Below are 19184 nucleotides of genomic sequence, written 5' to 3'. Positions count from 1 at the left end.
GAGGTGGCAGTGGGGTGGGGTGTGGTCACGGGGACATTTTGGGGTCACACCGGCAGCCGCAGAAGCCCCCGCGAGTGACACCGGGAGGGGACGCCCCCCCCCCCCCCCCCACCCACCCACCACCCCCACGGGGACACCACGGGCCCCCGAGGGGACTTTTATTGCGGTGAGGGGTCTGGGCGTGGCCATGACGTCACAGGGCGTGTCACGGGGCTCTTATCGTGGCGGGGGCTCCAAGCGCTGCTTAGTCACGGCCCCCCCCGCCCCCCCCCGCCCCCGGGGCCGCGGCGTGGACCGGTGAGACCCCCCAAAATAACCCCACAACACCCGCCGGGACCCACCCCCCTTCCCTCCCCCCCCCCAAAATATCCCCCGGGTCACCCCGGTACCGGCACGGACCGGTGAGATCCCAAAAACAATCCCGGAATAACCCCAAAACACCCGCCGGGACTCCCCCAAAACACACCCCGGGGACCCCCCAAAAATATCCGCGGGGACAGCTCCGCTAGCGGGGCCGCTGCATGGGCCGTGAGACCACCACGAAATAGCCCAAAAACAGCCCCAAAATAGCTCCAAAACAGCCCCGAAATAGCCCCGAAACGGCCCCAAAACAGCCCCAAAATGCTGCTCGGGATCCCCAAAATACGCCCGGGACACCTCGATACCCACATGGACTGTGAGACCTCAAAATAAACCCCAAAAATAATCCCCCGACCCCGCCTCGACACCCACACGGACCCATGAGACCCCCCCTGGGACCCCCGGACCCCTCCCCAAAAAGGTTCCTGTGATGCGGGGGGGGGGGGGGACTGTGTGTACTCCCCACCTTGTGCCTCAGTTTCCCCAATTCCAACCCCGTTTTCTCCTTCCACAGCCTCTCCATCACCCCACATCCCCCAAAATCCATTTCCTGACCCTCTCCCTGCCTTTTGTGCCTCAGTTTCCCCTCTCTAACCCCGTTTTCTCCTTCCACAGCCTCTCCATCACCCCAAAATCCCATTCCTGACCCTCTCCCTGCCCTTTGTGCCTCAGTTTCCCCTCTCTAACCCCGTTTTCTCCTTCCACAGCCTCTCCATCACCCCAAAATCCCATTCCTGACCCTCTCCCTGCCCTTTGTGCCTCAGTTTCCCCTCTCTAACCCCGTTTTCTCCTTCCACAGCCTCTCCATCACCCCCCATCCCGCTGCCATTCCATCCGCTCTCCCACCATGTCCTGCCCATCCCTTCCACCCCCGGAGTGTCCCGCCGAGGTGACTCCATCCCCGGGCTCCTCCTCGGCCGCTCCGTGCCGTTTCACGCTGTCCGAGCACCCGGTGGCCGCGCTGGCCGCCATGAACGAGCTTCGCCTCCAGGGCCACCTGTGCGACGTGACCCTGCGGGTGCGGCACGGCCGGGACGTGGCACCCACCGAGCTTCGGGCTCACCGCGTGGTCCTGGCCGCCGCCAGCCCCGTGTTCCGGGCCATGTTCACGGCGGGGCTTCGGGAGAGGGGCTTGGCCGAGGTGCCCATCGAGGGCGTCCACCCGCGGGCCATGGAGCGCCTGGTGGAGTTCGCCTACACGGCGGCCGTGGCCGTGGGCGAGCGCTGCGTGCTGCCGCTGCTGCACGGGGCCATCATGTACCAGGTGGACGCCGTGGTCAAGGCGTGCTGCTCTTTCCTGGGGGGGCAGCTGCACCCCAGCAACGCCATCGGCATCGCCGCGCTGGCCGAGCGCCTGGGCTGCGTGGAGCTGCAGGAGAAGGCACGGGAGTACATCTACATGAACTTCGCTGAGGTGAGAGGGGGTTTGGGGGGGATTTAGGGAGGATTTGGGGGGGATTTGGGGGGGATTTGGGAATGGGGGGACACTGTGGAGGATCACCTGGGCTGTGTGGAGCTGCAGGAGAAGGCACGGGAGTACATCTACATGAACTTCGCTGAGGTGAGAGGGGGTTTGGGGGGGATTTGGGGGGGATTTGGGAATGGGGGGACACTGTGGAGGATCACCTGGGCTGCGTGGAGCTGCAGGAGAAGGCACGGGAGTACATCTACATGAACTTCGCTGAGGTGAGAGGGGGTTTGGGGGGGATTTGGGGGGGATTTGGGGGGGATTTGGGAATGGGGGGACACTGTGGAGGATCACCTGGGCTGCGTGGAGCTGCAGGAGAAGGCACGGGAGTACATCTACATGAACTTCGCTGAGGTGAGAGGGGGTTTGGGGGGGATTTGGGGGGGATTTGGGAATGGGGGGACACTGTGGAGGATCACCTGGGCTGCGTGGAGCTGCAGGAGAAGGCACGGGAGTACATCTACATGAACTTTGCTGAGGTGAGAGGGGGTTTGGGGGGGATTTAGGGAGGATTTGGGGGGGATTTGGGAATGGGGGGACACTGTGGAGGATCACCTGGGCTGCGTGGAGCTGCAGGAGAAGGCACGGGAGTACATCTACATGAACTTTGCTGAGGTGAGAGGGGGTTTGGGGGGGATTTGGGGGGGATTTGGGAATGGGGGGACACTGTGGAGGATCACCTGGGCTGCGTGGAGCTGCAGGAGAAGGCACGGGAGTACATCTACATGAACTTTGCTGAGGTGAGAGGGGGTTTGGGGGGGATTTGGGAATGGGGGGACACCGTGGAGAGACCCCAGCGAGCGCCTGAGCAGCCTCGGACCGTGAGTTCCATGCAGGAGGAGTTGCTGTTCCTTTTTTGGAGGTTCCCTGACATTTTCACCCCGTGTTCCCCTTCAGGTCTCCCAGCAGGACGAATTCCTCTCCCTGTCCCGCTGCTGCGATATCATTTCGGAGCTGTTTTCGAGCCGATTTTTAACATTCCCCCCTTTTTTTCCCCTTTCAGGTCTCCAAACAAGAAGAATTCCTCTCCCTGTCCCACTGCCAGCTGGCCACGCTGCTGAGCCGCGACGAGCTGAACGTTCGCTGCGAGTCCGAGGTGTTCCAGGCGTGCGTGGCCTGGGTGCAGCAGGACAGGGGCGCCCGCTCCCCGTTCCTGCCGGCCCTGCTGCGCGCCGTGCGCTGCCACGCTCTCACCCCGCGCTTCCTGCGCGCTCAGCTCCGCCGCCGCCGCGACCTGGGCAGGGACGCCCTCCGTTACCTGGCCAGGGTTTTTCGTGACCTGGCTTTGCACAAACCCTCGGGGGATCCACCCGTGAGGACCCCGAACGTGAGGCAGCTGATTTACGCGGCCGGGGGTTACCTGAGGCGCTCGCTGAGCACGCTGGAGGCGTTCGACCCCGTGCGGGGCTCCTGGATGAGGCTGGCGGAGCTGGAGACGCCGCGCTCGGGGCTGGGGGGTTGTGCCGTGGGGGGGTTGTTTTATGCCGTGGGGGGTAGGAACAATTCTCCCGAGGGGAACACGGACTCGGCGGCCGTGGATTGCTACAACCCCGTCAGCGGGAGGTGGTCGCCCTGCGCCCCCATGAGCGTGCCCCGGAATCGTATCGGGGTGGGAGTGATCGACGGGCTGATCTACGCCGTGGGGGGGTCCCATGGGTGCACGCACCACTGCTCTGTGGAGAGGTGGGTGAGGGAAGGGATGTGGGGATGGGAAATGGGGATGGGGAGAAGGAAATGGGGATGGGGGAAATATGGGGGAATGGGGGGAAATGGGGAGAAGGAAATGGGGGAAATGGGGATGGGGAGAAGGAAATGGGGATGGGGCAATGGGGAATGGGGCAATGGGGAATGGGGAAATAGGGGGAAATGGGGATGGGAGAATGGGGGAAATGGGGATGGGGCAATTGGGAATGGGGGAAATGGGGATGGGGGAATGGGGGAAATGGGGATGGGGGAAAATGGGAATGGGGGAAATGGGGATGGGGGAAAATGGGAATGGGGGAAATCAGGGGATGGGGAGAAGGAAATGGGGATGGGGAGAAGGAAATGGGGATGGGGGAAATATGGGGGAATGGGGGAAATGGGGGGAAATGGGGAGAAGGAAATGGGGAAATGGGGGAAATGGGGATGGGGAGAAGGAAATGGGGAAATGGGGGAAATGGGGATGGGGAGAAGGAAATGGGGATGGGGCAATGGGGAATGGGGAAATAGGGATGGGAGAATGGGGGAAATGGGGATGGGGCAATTGGGAATGGGGGAAATGGGGATGGGGGAAATCAGGGGATGGGGAGAAGGAAATGGGGATGGGGAGGAGCCACATGAGGGATCCAGTGGTGGGACTGACCCCTTTTGGGGGTCCCTGGGGATCTCACAGAGGGGTTTGTTCCCCTCAGGGTGGGGTCCCTGGCGCTCTGACCCCTCTGCCCCCCCCCCCCCACCCCCCCCAAAACCAGGTACGAGCCCGAGCGGGACGAGTGGGCGCTGGTGGCGCCGATGGGGACGAGGCGCATCGGGGTGGGGGTGGCGGTGCTGAACCGGCTCCTCTACGCCGTGGGCGGCTTCGACGGCAGCGCCCGGCTGCGCTCGGCAGAGCGGTACCACCCCGAGAGGGACAGCTGGCAGCCCATCCCCCCCATGGCCACCGTCCGCAGCGGGGCAGGTGGGGTTTGGTGGGGGGTGGGGGGGGTGGAGGGAAGGAGTTTGGGAGGTCCTGGAGAGGTTTGGGGGTCGTGGGTGGGGGTCTCGGAGGATCTGGAGGGATTTGGTGGAGGGTACTGGAGGGATCTCAGAGGGGTTTGGGATTCCTGGGAGTGATCTCAGAAGGGTTTGGGGGATCCGCGAGGGGATTTTGGGAGGTCCTGGGTGGGGGTCTCAAAGGGATTTGTGGGACCCCATCCCCAGCCTGGGCACCCTCCAGGTGAGGCTGAGGGGGTTAAGAGGGGTCTGGGGGGCTTTGGGAGGTCCTGGAGGGGTCTCAAGAGGAGTTTGGGGAGGTCCCAGCGGGGTTTGGGGGTGTCTGACCCCCGTATTCTCCCCTTAGGGGGTCTGTGCCCATCAGATCCGAGTCAGGGCAGGGTTTTGGGGCGGACTCTCTGATTTTTGGGTTGTTTTTTGAGGGGGGGGGGGGTCGGTGACCCTGTGGGTTCCCATGAGCCCTCAGTGTGGTTTTTTTGGGGGTCCCCCAGGGGTGTGTGCCCTCGGGAACTGCCTGTACGCCATGGGGGGGTACGATGGGACGCAGCAGCTCAGCAGCACCGAGAGATTCCAGGCGGACACCGAGACCTGGAGCTTCGTGGCACCCATGGGGCACCGGAGGAGCGCGCTGGGGGTCACGGCCTTCCGGGGCAGGATCTACGTGCTGGGTATGGGGAGGGGTCCTGGGGGGCACAGCTTTTTGGGGAAGGATCTATGAGCTGGGTATGGGGGTACACGGGGGGTCCTCGGGGTTCTTTTTGGGGGGGTGGGGTTCCCTCGTGCGTGTCTGGGACTCTGAAGGGTTCCAGGTTCTTTGGAGTTGTGCCCCGACCTCCCGGGGTCACCCCAAACCCTGCTCTGGGTATTGAGGTCTCCCCAAAAACCTCTTGGAGGTGGGGAGAGACACTCAGAAAGGTGGGGGTTTGGGGGTTCCCAGAATCCTGGAGAACCCTGGGAAGGGTTCTGGGGTGTGTTTGGGGCTCCTGCTCCTCGGGGGTGTCTCGGGGTGGGTGGGGTGGTCCAGGCTGACCCAGCTCCCCCTCCCCTGGGCAGGGGGCTACGATGGCCACTCCTTCCTGGAGTCAGTGGAGTGCTACGACCCCGAGGCCAACGCCTGGACCGAGGTGACACCGATGCCATCGGGGCGAAGCGGGCTGGGGGTGGCCGTGACCATGGAGCCCTGCCACCCCCAGACCCCCCCCGAGGATGAGGAGCCCCCCCCGGGCGGGCCCTGCTGACCCCGGTGCCGCCGGAGGGGGAGGGAAAATCTCTGGGTGCAGCCCCGCACCTGAAATTTTTTTTGATTTTTATTTTCCCAACCCACCCCCCCAAAATCTATCCCCCGCCGGCGGCGGATCGAGGGGTGCAGGGGGTGGGGGGGTGGGTAATGTCACAGAGACCCCGCCCTCCCCCCCACAAAAAAAAAAAAAAAAAGTGTCACAGGACTTTTGCTGCCTTGCCCTCCCCCCAATTTCCCCACGTCTGGCCCAAGTTTTGGGATTTTTTTGTTTGTTTGTTTGTTTTTTTGGACTGGTTTTGGTGATTCACAGACCAAATAAAGCCATTTGTGGTTTAATGGGGAGGGGTCACACGCTGAGGGGGAATCGTGGGGGGGGGGGGGGGGGCGGAGTCACAGGGTCAGTGGCTCCCTGGGCAGCACCGGGGGTCTGCGGGGTCTCCACTGGGTGGGCACCAGGCCCCACAGGTAATCGCTGATGAAGGTCCCCGAGTACTGGCTCCTGTCCATGTCCAGGGGCACGGCGATGTCGGGGCCGTAGTGAACTGGGGAGGGGCAAGAACCGGGCTGGGAGGGGTCCCAGAGGTGTTTCTGGGGTGTTTCTGGGGTGTTTTGGGGCACTCACTGCCTCGGATCCACCCTGGCTCGGCGCTGTAGTCCCAGTCGATTCTGCTGATCTCGTAGTAGAGCTGAGCCACATACCTGGGGAGGGGGCGGGGCAGGAATTTGGGGTGTCTTGGGGTGGTTTTAGAGGTCTCCAAGGGTGGGGTTTGGGGGGAGGTCCCTGTGCCCACTCACACATCTGGAGTAAGGCTGTGCTCCTCCTCCTCCTCGTCCTTGTCCCTGTCCAGCTGCCTCAGCTGCTCCTGCAGCTCCTCCATGGCCCGGCGCAGCGCCGTGGAGGGGGGGGGGGGTCAAGGCAAACACAGCACCCCAAACCCCCCCCCCCCCCCCCCCCCCCCCAGCACCCCAAATCCACCCCCAGAGAGCTCGAATCCCCCAAACCCCAGCACCTCCAGGATATTGGGTTTTATCCCTGGCGCTGTTCAGGGTCCCCTGTGCCCTCTCCAGCTCCGTGTCCAGCTCCTGCCTCCGGCCACGGAGCCGCTGGACATCGGCCTGGGCGTCCTGCAGGCGCTGGGCCAGCCTGTCCTCGGCCTCAGCCAGGCCTGGAGGGAGGCAGCACGGTCAGCTTGGGGGATATTTTGGGGTGCAGCCAGGACGTTTTGTGGGTCACCCACCCTCAGCCAGCTCCCGGGCTCTCCTCTGTGTGTCCAGCAGCTTCGTGTCCAGCCGCTCCCGGCGCTCGAGCCCCCGGCGCAGCAGCTCCTCGGTGCAGCCCGAGCTCAGCTCCCGCAGCAGCTCCTGGCTCAGCTCCTCCACCTCCTCCACCGGGGGAAACGCCCCGGCGTCCTGGGGAAAGGCACGGGGGGGGGAAGACGGGGATGGAGAAATAGAAAGGATGGAGAAAGGACAAGGGATGGAGAAAGGGCAGGGAAATGAAAAATAACGGGGAACAGAGGAATAAAAGGGAGCGGAGGAATACAAGGGATGCTGCCTGCTGCCCAGCACGGGTGTTAAGGGATATTCCCACAAGGAGGTGTTTAATGAGAGCTGGGGTTAGGGAACAGGGAAATGGGATCGGGGATGAGGGGCACAGGATCCCCACGGGATCAGGGGCAGCCCCGAGGTTTTTTTTGGGGGGGAAACGTCCCGGTTTGGGGTCTGGGCCCGGGACAGAAGCCTGAGGGGGACACGGGACCCCCGGACCCGCCGCGCGCCGGCACCGCGCTAGTGCCCCCCGTCCATTACCGGGGTCACCTCCTCTCTCTCCCCGCTTGTTACCGGCCCCGTTTTTCCCCGTTTTTTCTCTCAGTTTTTACCATTTTCCCCTTTTCTCTCGGGGCTCCCTCCCGCGCTCAGAGTTTGAATGGGCGAGGCCTCTCCGCGCATGCGCGACTCCGCCCACCCCCGCGCCGCATTGGTTCTGCCCGCCGTCCCCATCCCCCCCACGCCGCGGTGGTTTCGCCCGCTCCGTGTGTCACTCCGTCCGCGTTCCCCCCGGCCCGCGGCGCCGCCGCTTTGGTTCCGCCCCCCCCCCCTCGGTGCCCCTCCGGTGATGGCGGCGGCGGCGGCGGGCGGAGCGGGCCGCGGGCTCTGGGGCCGCCTGGGGGACACCCGGCTCGGTGAGGAGGAGCGTGGCCGGTCCTGGAGGCTCTCAGGGCGACGGGAACCTCGTAGGGGGGCGGGCGGGGCCTTGCGGGGGCATTGGCGCGGGGGCTTCCGGTGGGGGACGGGTATGGGGGCAGTTCGGGGTCCCGGTAGGGCCTGGGGGCGGTTTGGGGGGGGTGGTTCAAGGAGTTCCCCGAGACACCGGCGGGGATGGGGGTCCTCAAAACGTCCCTTTGTCCCGGAGGAGGGGGATCTGGGGGTGCCCCTTGACCCACAGAAGGGTCTGAGGGGACCCAGAATCCAGGGTTGGTCCCCATAACCCGGGGGGGGGGAGGGGGTCTGAGGGGGTTCCCCAAACCCAGGGGGGCTCGGGTGGGGTCCCCAACCCCGCTGTGTCCCAAACCGTGGCCTTTGTGTGAATTCCCCTCCACCTCAACAGGGACACCCCCCCTTTCCCCGAGGTTGTCCCCCTGACACCCCCTCACCCCCCCCGACACCCCCCGACCTCCCCTGACCTCCATGACTGCCCCCTGACCCACCTGACCCCTTCTAATCCCCCTTGACCCCTCCCTGACCCCCCCTAACCCCCCCTGACCCCTCCTTTTCCCGCAGGCCGCTGGTGCCGGGCTCTGCTCCAGGACTATTCCAGCTCTCTCCGCGAAGCCGCAGCCGGAGCTCGGCGCCGTCCCGGGCTGAGCGCGGCCACTCTGCTCGCCCTGGGGCTCGGGGCCAGCTTGGCCAACTCCGTGCCGGACCTGGACTCGCTGGAGAGCGCGGCGGTGGCCGCGGGGGCGACTCTGGGGCAGCTCCCGCCGGGTTCTCGCAGCCCCCGCTCCGAGCGCCACGTCCTGCGGCTGCTGCGGCTGCGGGAGCGCGGCCGAATCCGCGTCCGAAATTTGGGATTCGTGGCCGTGGCCGGCGCCGACCCCCACGGCAGCGACCCCGCGCTCTACTCGGCGAGGTGCCCGCACCTCCGCCCGCGGCCGTGGGATTTCGGGGAGCTGCTGGATTTGGGGTTTTTGGGGCGCTGGTGGTTCCTGCGGGACGCGCTGCGGGACTGCGACATCAACGAGGAGGAGTTCGGGCACCTCCCGGAGCCGCTGCGCCGCCTCGACCGCAGCCAGCTCCGCTCCGAGCACAACGAGCGGCTGCACCGGGAGCGGCTGCGGGCCGTGGTGCTGAGCGAGGCGGAGATCGGCGATGAGGGGGTCCCCAAACCCCGGGATTTGAGGTAAAAAATGCCTCGTTTGTACACTTCATGTGTCCTTTCCCCCTTTTTCGCAGCTCGGCGGGCGTATAAAAGTTGTCGTGGCTCGGAATTTATTCGTGGATTTTTGGGGGTTTGTCCTCGGATGTAAAAGAATAAAGTAAAAAAAAACGGGGGGGGGCGGGGGGGGGGGCGAGGTGGGAGCTAGCAGTGGTGTCGCGGAGCCGGCGGGTGGGAATGTCAGAGGTGGAAATTTGGGGTTGGAAATTTGGATGTCGGGGGTCTCGAGGGTGGGGTTCCGGAGGTGGAAATTTGGATGCAGGGATTTCAGGGATTTTGGGTGTGAAATTTCGGGGCTGGCATTCTGGATGCGAGATTTCGGAGGCGGGAATTCGAACTCGGAGGTTTGGGGTGTGAAATTCCGGGCGTGGAATTTTTGGATGCGGGATTTCAGGGCTCTGTCCGGCCCCCACCTCCCGGTTCTGAGGTTTCTGGGATTTCCTCCCCGCTGTAAATCCGACCCCTCGTTCCCACCCGTGAGCCCGAATTTGGGATCGATGATTTCCCCGTGAATCCTCAGGGACGGCTGGGTCTTTATTGGGGGGCTGGGTTTTGGGGTGCAGCAGGTTTTGGGGTGTCCCCCTATACGGCGTGCTCAGCGCTGGGGTGCAGCAGCCACCCCTCCTGGGGGTCCCCGAATCCCGAGGGGGGCTCGGGGCCGCCCCCCCCTCCCTCGGAGCTGCTCTTGCGGCGGCGGGGGCTGGGGGAGATCGGGGGGTCCAGGGGGTCCCCAAGGGGGTCCCCGATGTCCTCCAGCGGCTGGAACTGCATCTCCTCCTTGGCCAGGCTGCGGGAGTGGGGGGGGGGGGTGGGGAGTTACCCCCAAAACCCCCCAAAAAACCTCCCCAATCACCCCAAAAACCCTCCCCAGGTGACCCCAGAAACCTTCAAGACACCCGGGGGTGCCCCAGGGTCACCCCAAACCCAGCACTGGGCACGGAGGTCACCCCAAAAACCCGTCGGGGGGGTTGGGGGGGGGGGTGGGGGAGACGCTCAGAAGGTTTAGGGGAGGGATCCCAGGGTGGGGGTCCTGGGATTTTGGGGAGGGGGGGGGTCCCAGGGTGGGTTGTCCCAGGTTTTTTTGGAGTGGAGGGGTTTGGGGGTGCCCCTCACGTGACGTCGAAGGCCGAGCCCTGGAAGGTGGGCTGGCGTGGGGGCGCGGCCGCCGCCGTGTAGGGAGCCTGGGGACAGGCGGCGTCCCAGTAACGATCCCGCTCCAGAGCCGGCACCTGCCCGTAGAGCTCATCCACGGCCAGCATGGACACCTGCAGGGACAGCAGGACACCTGTACAGACAGCAGGACACCCGTACTGACACCTGTACTGACACCTGCAGGGACACCGCCCTTCAGCCACGGCCTGGGCGAGTGGCCCGACTCCCCAGAACTCACCTGGGATCCTCCACACACACATATGGGGTTCCCTGCACTCACCTGGGTTCCCCCCACTCACCTGGAAGTTGCGGTCGATGAGGGTGTTGGTCTCGAAGTCATCATCATCCTCCCCGAAGGGGTTAATGAGCTGCTCGGCCACCTGTGGCGGGGGCCAGGTTTCAACCGGGCTAAGCCCAGGTGTGTCCCCGGGCCACACCCAGGTGTGTCCCCGCCCTCCCTCCCCTCACCTTCAGCCAGCCCACGTAGAAGAAGAACTGCAGCAAGGTGAACACGGGCACGCCCAGGTCCAGCTCGTGGCCCGCGTAGCCCTGGGCGGGGTCCAGGAACTGCCGCCCGATCAGGCAGGTGAGGAAGAAGGTGTACACGGCGATGGTCACCACCTGCGGGGGGAGGGGACAGCGCTGGATCTGGACACCGCCCGCCACCCCCTTTGTGTCCCCTCAGGCCTGTCCAGGTGCGCCCTCAGGTGTCCCCCAGCGCTCCCAGTCCGTACCTGGGTGTACACCAGTGGGACGCTGATCCAGTCGTAGTGGAACAGGAGGCTGCAGTGGGCCCGGAACCGGTTCAGCTCCTGGGGGGGAGGTTCAAGGGTGTTCAGGGGGGTCCTAGGGGGGTCCCAAGGGGTCCCGGGGGTCCCGGGGTTACCTCCATGAGAAGTTTGAGGGCGCAGTCGTCCCTGACGCGTCCCTCGCGCCGCGCCTGCCCCGCCAGAGCCCCGAACCAGGCACAGGGAACCCAGAACTTGTTGTAGGGCGAGCGCAGCCCCTCGAGCCGGCGGCGCTCCTCGCGCGTCAGGAACCCTGCGGGGACCCCCGGAGTCACCCCAAACCCGGGCTGTCACCCCAAACCTGCAGGGACACCCCAAACCCGGGACACTGCCCCCATCCCTCACCCCCGGGGGCCATCAGGATCCCCCTCCCGGTGTCACCCCCAAAGCCATGATGTCACTTGCTGACTGATGATGTCACGCCACGCTGATGATGTCATTGCTGTGATGTTGCCCTGATGTCATTGGTCACTCACTGGCCTGGGCCATGTGGTCAGTGGTGGGGAATGGTGGTCAGGGAGGGTCGGGGTGGTCAGGGATGGTCAGGGAGGGTCAGGGGTGGTCAGGGATGGTCAGCAATGGTCAGGGAGGGTCAGGGATGGTCAGGGGTGGTCAGGGATGGTCAGCAATGGTCAGGGATGGTCAGGGGTGGTCAGTGGTGGTCAGGGAGGGTCAGGGGTGGTCAGGGATGGTCACAGATGGTCAGGGATGGTCAGCAATGGTCAGGGAGGGTCAGGGGTGGTCAGTGGTGGTCAGGGATGGTCAGGGGTGGTCAGTGATGGTCACAGATGGTCAGGGATGGTCAGCAATGGTCAGGGAGGGTCAGGGGTGGTCAGGGATGGTCAGTGATGGTCACAGATGGTCAGGGATGGTCAGCAATGGTCAGGGAGGGTCAGGGGTGGTCAGGGATGGTCAGTGATGGTCACAGATGGTCAGGGATGGTCAGCAATGGTCAGGGAGGGTCAGGGGTGGTCAGGGATGGTCAGTGATGGTCACAGATGGTCAGGGATGGTCAGCAATGGTCAGGGAGGGTCAGGGGTGGTCAGGGATGGTCAGCAATGGTCAGTGGCAGTCAGTGGTCACTCACCAGCCTGCACCAGGTGGTCAGTGGTGGGGAAGCGTTTGTACACAGGTGTGCTGACCGCTCGCAGCACCAGCAGCGCCGCCAGGCTCCCGTAGCGCAGCAGGGTCCGGCGCAGCAGCCGCCCCCGCGCGTCCGCGCCGTGGACGCTCCCGGCCACGGCCACCATGAGCCCGTCCGGGGCCGGAACCGTCCGGAACTGACCCCACCAGCGCTCCAGAACCAGCGCCACGTAGAACCCTGCGGGGAGGGACCGCGGGTACTGGGACTGCTGGGAGGGGGTCCTAGGGGCACTGGGAAGGGTACTGGGGCTACTGGGAGGGGCACTGGGATGCTGTGGGGGGAACCTGAGGGTCTCGGGGGTGTTGGGGACTTGTCTGGAAATTTCTGGGGGTGTCCCGGGGGTCTCACCGAGCACGAAGGACACGGGGATCAGGTTGGCCGATTTGTCACAGTACAGAGCGAGCTTCTCGAACAGGCGGCGTTGCGCCTCGGACAGCAGGAACCTGCGGGGACATTGTCACTGTCGCTGTCGCTGTCACCTCCCCGGGGACGCGACACTGTCCCTGTCACTGTCCCTGTCACTGTCCCTGTCACTGTCCCCGCTCCCGACCCGGCCCCGCTGTCCCCCCTACAACGCGCCGCGTCCCCGTGTCCCACCCCGATGTCCCCAGATCCCCGAGTGTCCTCACCTCAATGTCCCCGCCCTGTCCCCGTTTCCCCCACCAGGTGTCCCTCACCTGTAGGCCAGGCTGAGCCCCAGGTAGGCCGTGAGGAAGAGGAGCAGCTCCCGGTAGAGCAGTTTGTAAATGCTCCCGCGCCACAGCAGCAGCAGCTGCGAGAAACCCCCGAAGCGCGCGGTGGCCACGCGAGACGTGTAGGTGACAGTCATGGTGACACCGGGAACACCTGCCGGGGACACGGGGGAACACTTGAGGGACAACACAGGACACCGGGGCACACAGGGGTGGCACCTGCGGGACACTGGGACACCTGTGGGACACAGAGAGACGCCGGGACACCGCGGGACACCGGGGGATACAGGTGTGGCACCTTCAGGGACACCGGGGGACACCTGTGGGGACAGCCCCGGCTCGGGGAGGGGATGGGAAAAGGCTCTGCGGGGACACCTTGGGGACCGTGACCCCAAAGGAGACACCTGGGGGGGTTGGGGACAACGAAGCCACACGCAAGGGACACCCCGGGGCGCCGCCACCCCCGTGTCCCCTCCCTTTGTCCCTCCCTCACCTGCGGGCTCTGCGGCCACCGGCGCTGCGGGCTCTGTGGCCACCGGCCCGGGCCGGCCCTTAAATCGCGGCCGGCCCGCGGGGGGGGGGGGGACACGCGGGTCCCCGAGGGACAGGAGGGAGGGGAGGGGACAGCGGGGGGGGGAGGGGAGGGGATGGGAAGGGAGGGGGAGGGGAGTCGGGTCCTGCTCCCGTTCCCCGGGAGCGGCAGCACCGGTACCGAGACCCCTGTCCGGGGGCGGAGGGGGGTTTTGGGGTCGGGGGGGTGGTATTTTGGGGTCGGGGGTGATGTTTTGGGGTCCGGGGGGGGTTGTTTCGCCCCCTCCCGCGGCTCTGGCTCCATCGCGGTGGCCCCGGGCCAGCTCCGGGGCAGCGGGGACAGATCCCAGCAGGGCGCGGGGACAGGCGCGGGTGGGGACACGGGGGGAGGGGGAGGTGACCACAGGGGACCCCCCCCCCCCAAAACATCGCTACACCCCCTCTGCACTTCCCGGGACCCCGTTCCCCCTCCCCCAGCCCCCCGGGACCCCCAAATCCTCTCCAGGACCCCACCCCCCTCATTAATCCAGTGTTAATGAGGGTTCCCCACGTCCCCCGGGCTCGCGGCCAGCGGTGCTGACGTCACCACCCCCAAATCCATCCGGAACCCCCCCCCCCCCCAAAATCCACCCGGAACCCCCCCGGCAAAAGAAACCCCCCAAATGCGTTTTGCTTCTCAAATTTATTATTTACATGACACCCTCCCCCCCTCCCCGAGAGGGGTCCCAAATCCGCCCCCCCCCTCCCCTTCCATCCCCAAAATTGGGGTGACAGCACGAGGGGAGGGGGGAGGGGGGGGTGTGCGCACAGCCCCGGGGGGGGGGGAGGGGCAGGGCCGCGTTTTTGGGGAGGCAGAACCGCCCCCCTCCCCCCCCCACTCCCTACTGGGGGGGATAAATAAGGGCTGTGACCCCCCCCCCCCCTTCACACCCCACACCCCCTCCTCGGGAATGACGGGGGGGGGGGGATATTTTGGGGTGGGGGAGGGTGGCTGGGATGAACCCCCTCCCCCCCCCCCCCGCAGGATGAGGGGGGGAGGGGGCGTTGTTGAGGTCCGGGGGGGGGATGGGGCGTTATTTGGGGCTGGGGGGCTGGTAGGGGTCCAGCAGGAGGGAGCTGAAGGTGTTGACCTTGTCCCCTCCCCGCACCTCGTGGGGCAGCAGCGGCAGCTTCACGATGTGGAAATCCTCGTACAGATCCTCCATCTGCGGGGGTGGGGGGGGGGGGTCAGAACGGGACCCCCAAAATTCCCTCGGAACTGCCCCCACCCCAAAATCCCCCTCCCCGGCCACTCCCAGCCCCTCCCCTGCGGTGTGGGCGTGGCTAAGCATAATAAACCCCGCCCCCCCAATTCATTCTCTCTTCCCCATCCAGGTTTTTTGGTTTTGGCCCCCCCCCCCCCCACTCCCCCAGACGCCCACAATTGCTCCGGGAGGGATCCCAGCTCCCAACTCCAACCCTGGAGGAATCCAGGACCCCAAAATTTCCCCACCCCAAAATTTCTGAGGTGAGGGGGGGGGGAGTCCCAGACCTGAATTCCACACCCTGGAACCTCTTCCCCCTCCTGGGGCCCCCCCGGTGAGTGTTACCTGTGCACCTAAACCCTTCCTGAGCCCACCAGCTCCCACCCCACACCCCCCAGGTGTGTTACCTGATCCAGGTACTCGTCCCAAACCCCTCCTGAGCCCACCAGCTCCCACCCCACACCCCTCAGGTGCATTACCTGATCCAGGTACCCGTCCCAAACCCCTCCTGAGCCCACCAGCTCCCACCCCACACCCCCCAGGTGCATTACCTGATCCAGGTACCCGTCCCAAACCCCTCCTGAGCCCACCAGCTCCCACCCCACGCCCCCCAGGTGCGTTACCTGATCCAAGTACTCATCCCAAACCCCTCCTGAGCCCACCAGCTCCCACCCCACACCCCCCAGGTGCGTTACCTGATCCAAGTACTCATCCCAAACCCCTCCTGAGCCCACCAGCTCCCACCCCACACCCCCCAGGTGCGTTACCTGGTCCAGGTACTTGGCCTGGATCTTGTGGCGTGCCTCGCACATGCGGCAGGGCCGCAGGGGGTCGGGGAACACGAGCTGGTTCACCACGATGTTGTGGGTGTCGATGCGGCACTTGGCCAACTCCTGGATCAGCCGCTCGGTCTCGTACAGGGACAGGAACTCGGCGATGCACACGCAGATGAACGTGGTCTGCTCCTGCAGGGGACATTGGGGACACAAGGACACCCGTGCCATCCGTCCCCCCAGGTGCCCGCACGGCTCTGAAGGATCCCTGTCCCCACCCCCGTCCTCAGTCCTCAGAGCTCCTTATCCCCGTCCCCATCTCTGTCCCTGTTCCCCGCTTTTATCCATGCCCTGAGGGGTCCCTGTCCCCATCCCTGTCCCTGCCCATCCCCCTGGGCTTTATTCCCCTCAGGAATGTGCACGGACTAGCTCAGCCCTGTCCCTGCCCCCAGTCCCTCCCAGTTCCTCCAGCCTCACCGGGTCCTTGAACTGCTCGCTGACCGAGCGGATCACGGGCAGCGTCTCCTCCAACTTGGACGCCAGCTGGTCGGCGTTCATGTCCCCCAGCCCCAGCATGTTACACATCTGTGGGGGTGACAGGGATGTGACACCTCCCCCTGGCTGCCCCCCACCCAAAATCCCCTCCCCAGAACCCCCCAGGCCCCACCTGGGAGATGAAGGGGCTGATCTGGTTCTTGATCTGCATCAGGCGGCCCAGCCCTCGCTCCACGATGGTGGGGAAGTTGAGCAGGCGCAGCGTGTGCCCGGTGGGAGCCGTGTCAAACACCACCACGGAGAAATTCATCCCCTTCACCAGCCTGAGGGAGCCGGGGGGTGTCAGCCCAGCCCCCTCAGAGCTCCCCTCAGACCCCCGGAGTCCCCCCCGGGCCCACCTCATAACCTCGGCGTAGCTCATGGCCTCGTCGATGCCGGGGAAGGCGCTCATGGCCTCCTGCATCATCTTCTTGCCCATGCTGAGCACGTTGTCCTCCTCAAAGAACTCGTCTGGCAGCTCCGCCACGCCCAGGCTGGGGTCGATCTCCTGCACGAGGGGAGGGCAGGGGGCTCGGAGCGGCCCCGGGGGCTCCGTGCCCACCCCGGGACCCCCCCCCCGGACCCACCATGGCGAAGAGGTTGTCGTAGCCCGTGACCTTGGTGGGCACCTTGGAGAATTTCTGGTCGAAGGCGTCTGAGATGTTGTGAGCAGGGTCGGTGGAGATGATCAAGACGCTCTCACGCACTCGGGACAGCTGCACGGCCAAGCTGCAGCTGGGGGCGGGACACGGGGGGTCAGGGGGGCTCCGGGGGGCTCCTGGCTCGGGATCAGCCCCCGCCTCTCCCCCCGGAGCCGTGCACGACAGAGGGGACAGGGGGGTGAGCGTGTGACCCGCTCAGGTGCCCCGTCGGGAGTGCAGGTGTGTGTCCCCCCAGCCGGGTGGCAGCTCCGGCTCCCCCCACCACAGCGGATCCTTCATCCCCGGCCCGGTCCCACCGGAGCCCGGTACCCCCCAGCCCAACCCCATCCCCATCCCCCCGCAGGACCGCTCCTCCATCCCACCCCGATCCCCCGCTCCGTCCTGTGATCCCCGTCATGCCGTCCAGACTCCTCCATCCCACCCCGACCCCTGCACCCCATCCCGGTCCCCCCACATCCCGTCCCGGTGCCCGCCGCACCTGCACGTGGTCTTGCCCACGCCGCCCTTGCCGCCCACGAAGATCCACTTGAGGCTGCGCTGCTCGATGATGTTCGCCAGCGTCGGCTCCAGCGGTTCCACGTCGGGCGCGTCCTCGAACTCCTCGGGGGCCTCGGCCGCCCACCCGCCCGCGGCCGCCGTCGCCATCTTCCCCGCGCCGCCGCCCGCTGCGCGCTGATTGGCCAGGGCGCCGCCGCGCCCTCCCTTCTTTTGCTTCCCACTGGTCATTTCACCCGTCAGTCTCCTCCGGGGGCGGGGCGAAGCGGAGGGAGCCCAGCACGTTGCCAAGCAACGCCGCCCCGCCAGCGGGGATCTCGTGACGTAACAAAGCGGCGCCGCCGCCGGCGCGGAGGTCGCGCTGATGTCATCGGGTGGCGCCGGCGGCTGTGGCGGCGGACAAGATGGCGGCGCGCGGTGAGGACCGGGAGGCTCCGGAGGCGCCTTCGCCGCCCCCCCCGGGCCCGGGCGGCGGCGTCAACGTGTTCGCGAACGACGGCAGCTTCCTGGAGCTCTTCAAGCGCAAGATGGAGGCGGAGGAACAGCAGCGGGAGCGCGAGGCGGCGGCGGCCGCGGAGGCGTCCGGCGGCGGCGGCACCGGGCTCGGCCCGCAGCGCGGGGCCGACGGCGCGAAGAGGAGCGGCGGCGCGCTCAGCTTCGTAAGGACGCGGCGGCCCGCGGGCTCCTCCCGGCTGCGCTGCCGCCGGCCCAGCCCGAACGCGTGAAGGGGGGCCCGGCCGGGGCCGCTCCCGGGGCTCCTCGGGCGCGGCGGCGCCTCCTCCCCGGTGCCGCTGCCGGACTCGTCTGTCCCGGTGCCTCCGCGGTCCCTCCGCGCTCTCCCCGGTTCTTTCCCTCCCGATGTGCTCCAAACCCCCGTTCCGGGGGGGTTCGGGGCGGGTTGGAGCCCCCGGGGGATCACCGCGCCCCCCTCCGCTCCCGGTAACGGGGCAGGTGTGTCCCTTCCCCAGGTGGGGCGGCGGCGGGGGGGCAACAAGCTGGCCCTGAAAACGGGAGTGGTGGCCAAGAAGCAAAAGACGGATGAAGAGGTGGCGTTGGGGATCTCGGGAGGGGAATTTGGGGGTCCTGGAGGGGGGATTGGAAGGGATGAGGGGGGGATTTGGGGGTCATGGAGGGGGGACTGGGAGGGAAGAGGGGGCAATTGGGGGTCCTGGAAGGGATTTCGGGGCTGTGGGTGGAATTGGGGGTCCCGGGGGGGGAGAATTTACAAACCCCAGGGTGGGCTTGGGGGTGAATGACAGAGCTGGGAGGGAGGGGGAAGAGTTGGAAGTCGGGAGAGGGATACTGGGCATGCCAAGGTTCCCCCCCGCGATTTTTGGGGTGTTTTTGGGGCGTTGTGGGGCAGGTGCTGACGAGTAAAGGCGATGCCTGGGCCAAGTACCTGGCAGAGGTGCAGAAGTACAAAGCTCACCAGTGCAGCGACGACGACAAGACGCGGCCCCTGGTCAAATAGCACCGGCCCCCCCCCAAAAAACCTGCGGTGGGGGGGGCCCAAGCCCGGACCCCCCAAAACAGCTGGTCAAACAGGCTCCCCTCCCCAACCCCACCCCCCCCCCAAAATACCTGTTGGGCAGGGGCCCTGACCCCAGACCACCCCTCCAAAAGTACCTGCTGGAAAAGCACTGACCGCCCCCCCCCCCCCCCCCCCCCAAAAAAAAAAAATATCGGTAAACTGCTGGGGGGGGTCCTACCCACCCCCAAAAATATTGGCTGAAATAGTGCTGACCCCTCCCCCCCCAAAAATTGCCTGTGTGGAAGGGGGGGGGGGGGGGGCCGTGAGTCTGGCTCTCCCTCCCCCAAATGTGGCCACACCCCTTTCCCCAAAAAATTCATTTGAAGGTGGGACCACCCCCCCCTCAGTTCTAAAGTCCCCGGGGAGGGCGTCCCCCTGAAACCCCTGGCGCAGGTGTGGGGTCTTGCCCGTGCCCCCCTATTGAAGGGTGGGGGGCTCCC

General features: G+C 66.0%; 5 protein-coding genes across 5 annotated transcripts; 3 read left to right on the top strand and 2 right to left on the bottom strand.

Moving 5' to 3' along the window:
* The first annotated feature begins 187 nt into the window (after positions 1-187).
* KEAP1 (kelch like ECH associated protein 1) lies at positions 188-6098 on the top strand. Its single transcript, XM_062511833.1, is given in 7 exon segments — positions 188-208; positions 211-297; positions 1160-1774; positions 2832-3511; positions 4282-4487; positions 5014-5190; positions 5576-6098. Coding segments are annotated over 7 exon segments (1971 nt in total). The 3' UTR covers positions 5761-6098.
* BEST2 (bestrophin 2) lies at positions 6096-13111 on the bottom strand. Its single transcript, XM_062511849.1, has 12 exons — positions 12960-13111; positions 12631-12725; positions 12226-12459; positions 11237-11391; positions 11085-11162; positions 10819-10971; positions 10650-10730; positions 10312-10463; positions 9956-9985; positions 6558-6602; positions 6385-6461; positions 6096-6304 (listed from the first exon to the last, which is right to left on the bottom strand). Exons 1-12 carry the CDS (start codon positions 13109-13111, stop codon positions 6153-6155), a joined length of 1404 nt encoding a protein of 467 aa, XP_062367833.1. The 3' UTR covers positions 6096-6152.
* On the top strand, positions 6791-9242 carry TIMM29 (translocase of inner mitochondrial membrane 29). Its single transcript, XM_062511872.1, has 2 exons — positions 6791-7945; positions 8544-9242. The coding sequence occupies exons 1-2, from the start codon at positions 7690-7692 to the stop codon at positions 9164-9166; spliced, it is 879 nt and encodes a 292-aa protein (XP_062367856.1). The 5' UTR covers positions 6791-7689; the 3' UTR covers positions 9167-9242.
* Positions 13112-14563: 1452 nt separating the features above from the next.
* GET3 (guided entry of tail-anchored proteins factor 3, ATPase) lies at positions 14564-17375 on the bottom strand. The gene is made up of 7 exons (XM_062511765.1): positions 17197-17375; positions 16644-16791; positions 16416-16564; positions 16190-16340; positions 16000-16107; positions 15517-15714; positions 14564-14710 (listed from the first exon to the last, which is right to left on the bottom strand). The coding sequence occupies exons 1-7, from the start codon at positions 17361-17363 to the stop codon at positions 14579-14581; spliced, it is 1053 nt and encodes a 350-aa protein (XP_062367749.1). The 5' UTR covers positions 17364-17375; the 3' UTR covers positions 14564-14578.
* Positions 17376-17608: 233 nt separating this feature from the next.
* Positions 17609-18857, top strand: TRIR (telomerase RNA component interacting RNase). Its single transcript, XM_062511766.1, has 3 exons — positions 17609-17872; positions 18182-18259; positions 18577-18857. Exons 1-3 carry the CDS (start codon positions 17618-17620, stop codon positions 18682-18684), a joined length of 441 nt encoding a protein of 146 aa, XP_062367750.1. The 5' UTR covers positions 17609-17617; the 3' UTR covers positions 18685-18857.
* The last annotated feature ends 327 nt before the right edge of the window (positions 18858-19184 follow it).

The sequence above is a fragment of the Cinclus cinclus genome, chromosome 32 (genome assembly GCF_963662255.1).
Source record: "Cinclus cinclus chromosome 32, bCinCin1.1, whole genome shotgun sequence".
In the NCBI taxonomy this organism is placed as follows: domain Eukaryota; kingdom Metazoa; phylum Chordata; class Aves; order Passeriformes; family Cinclidae; genus Cinclus; species Cinclus cinclus.
This window is presented reverse-complemented; position numbering and strand designations above follow the sequence as displayed.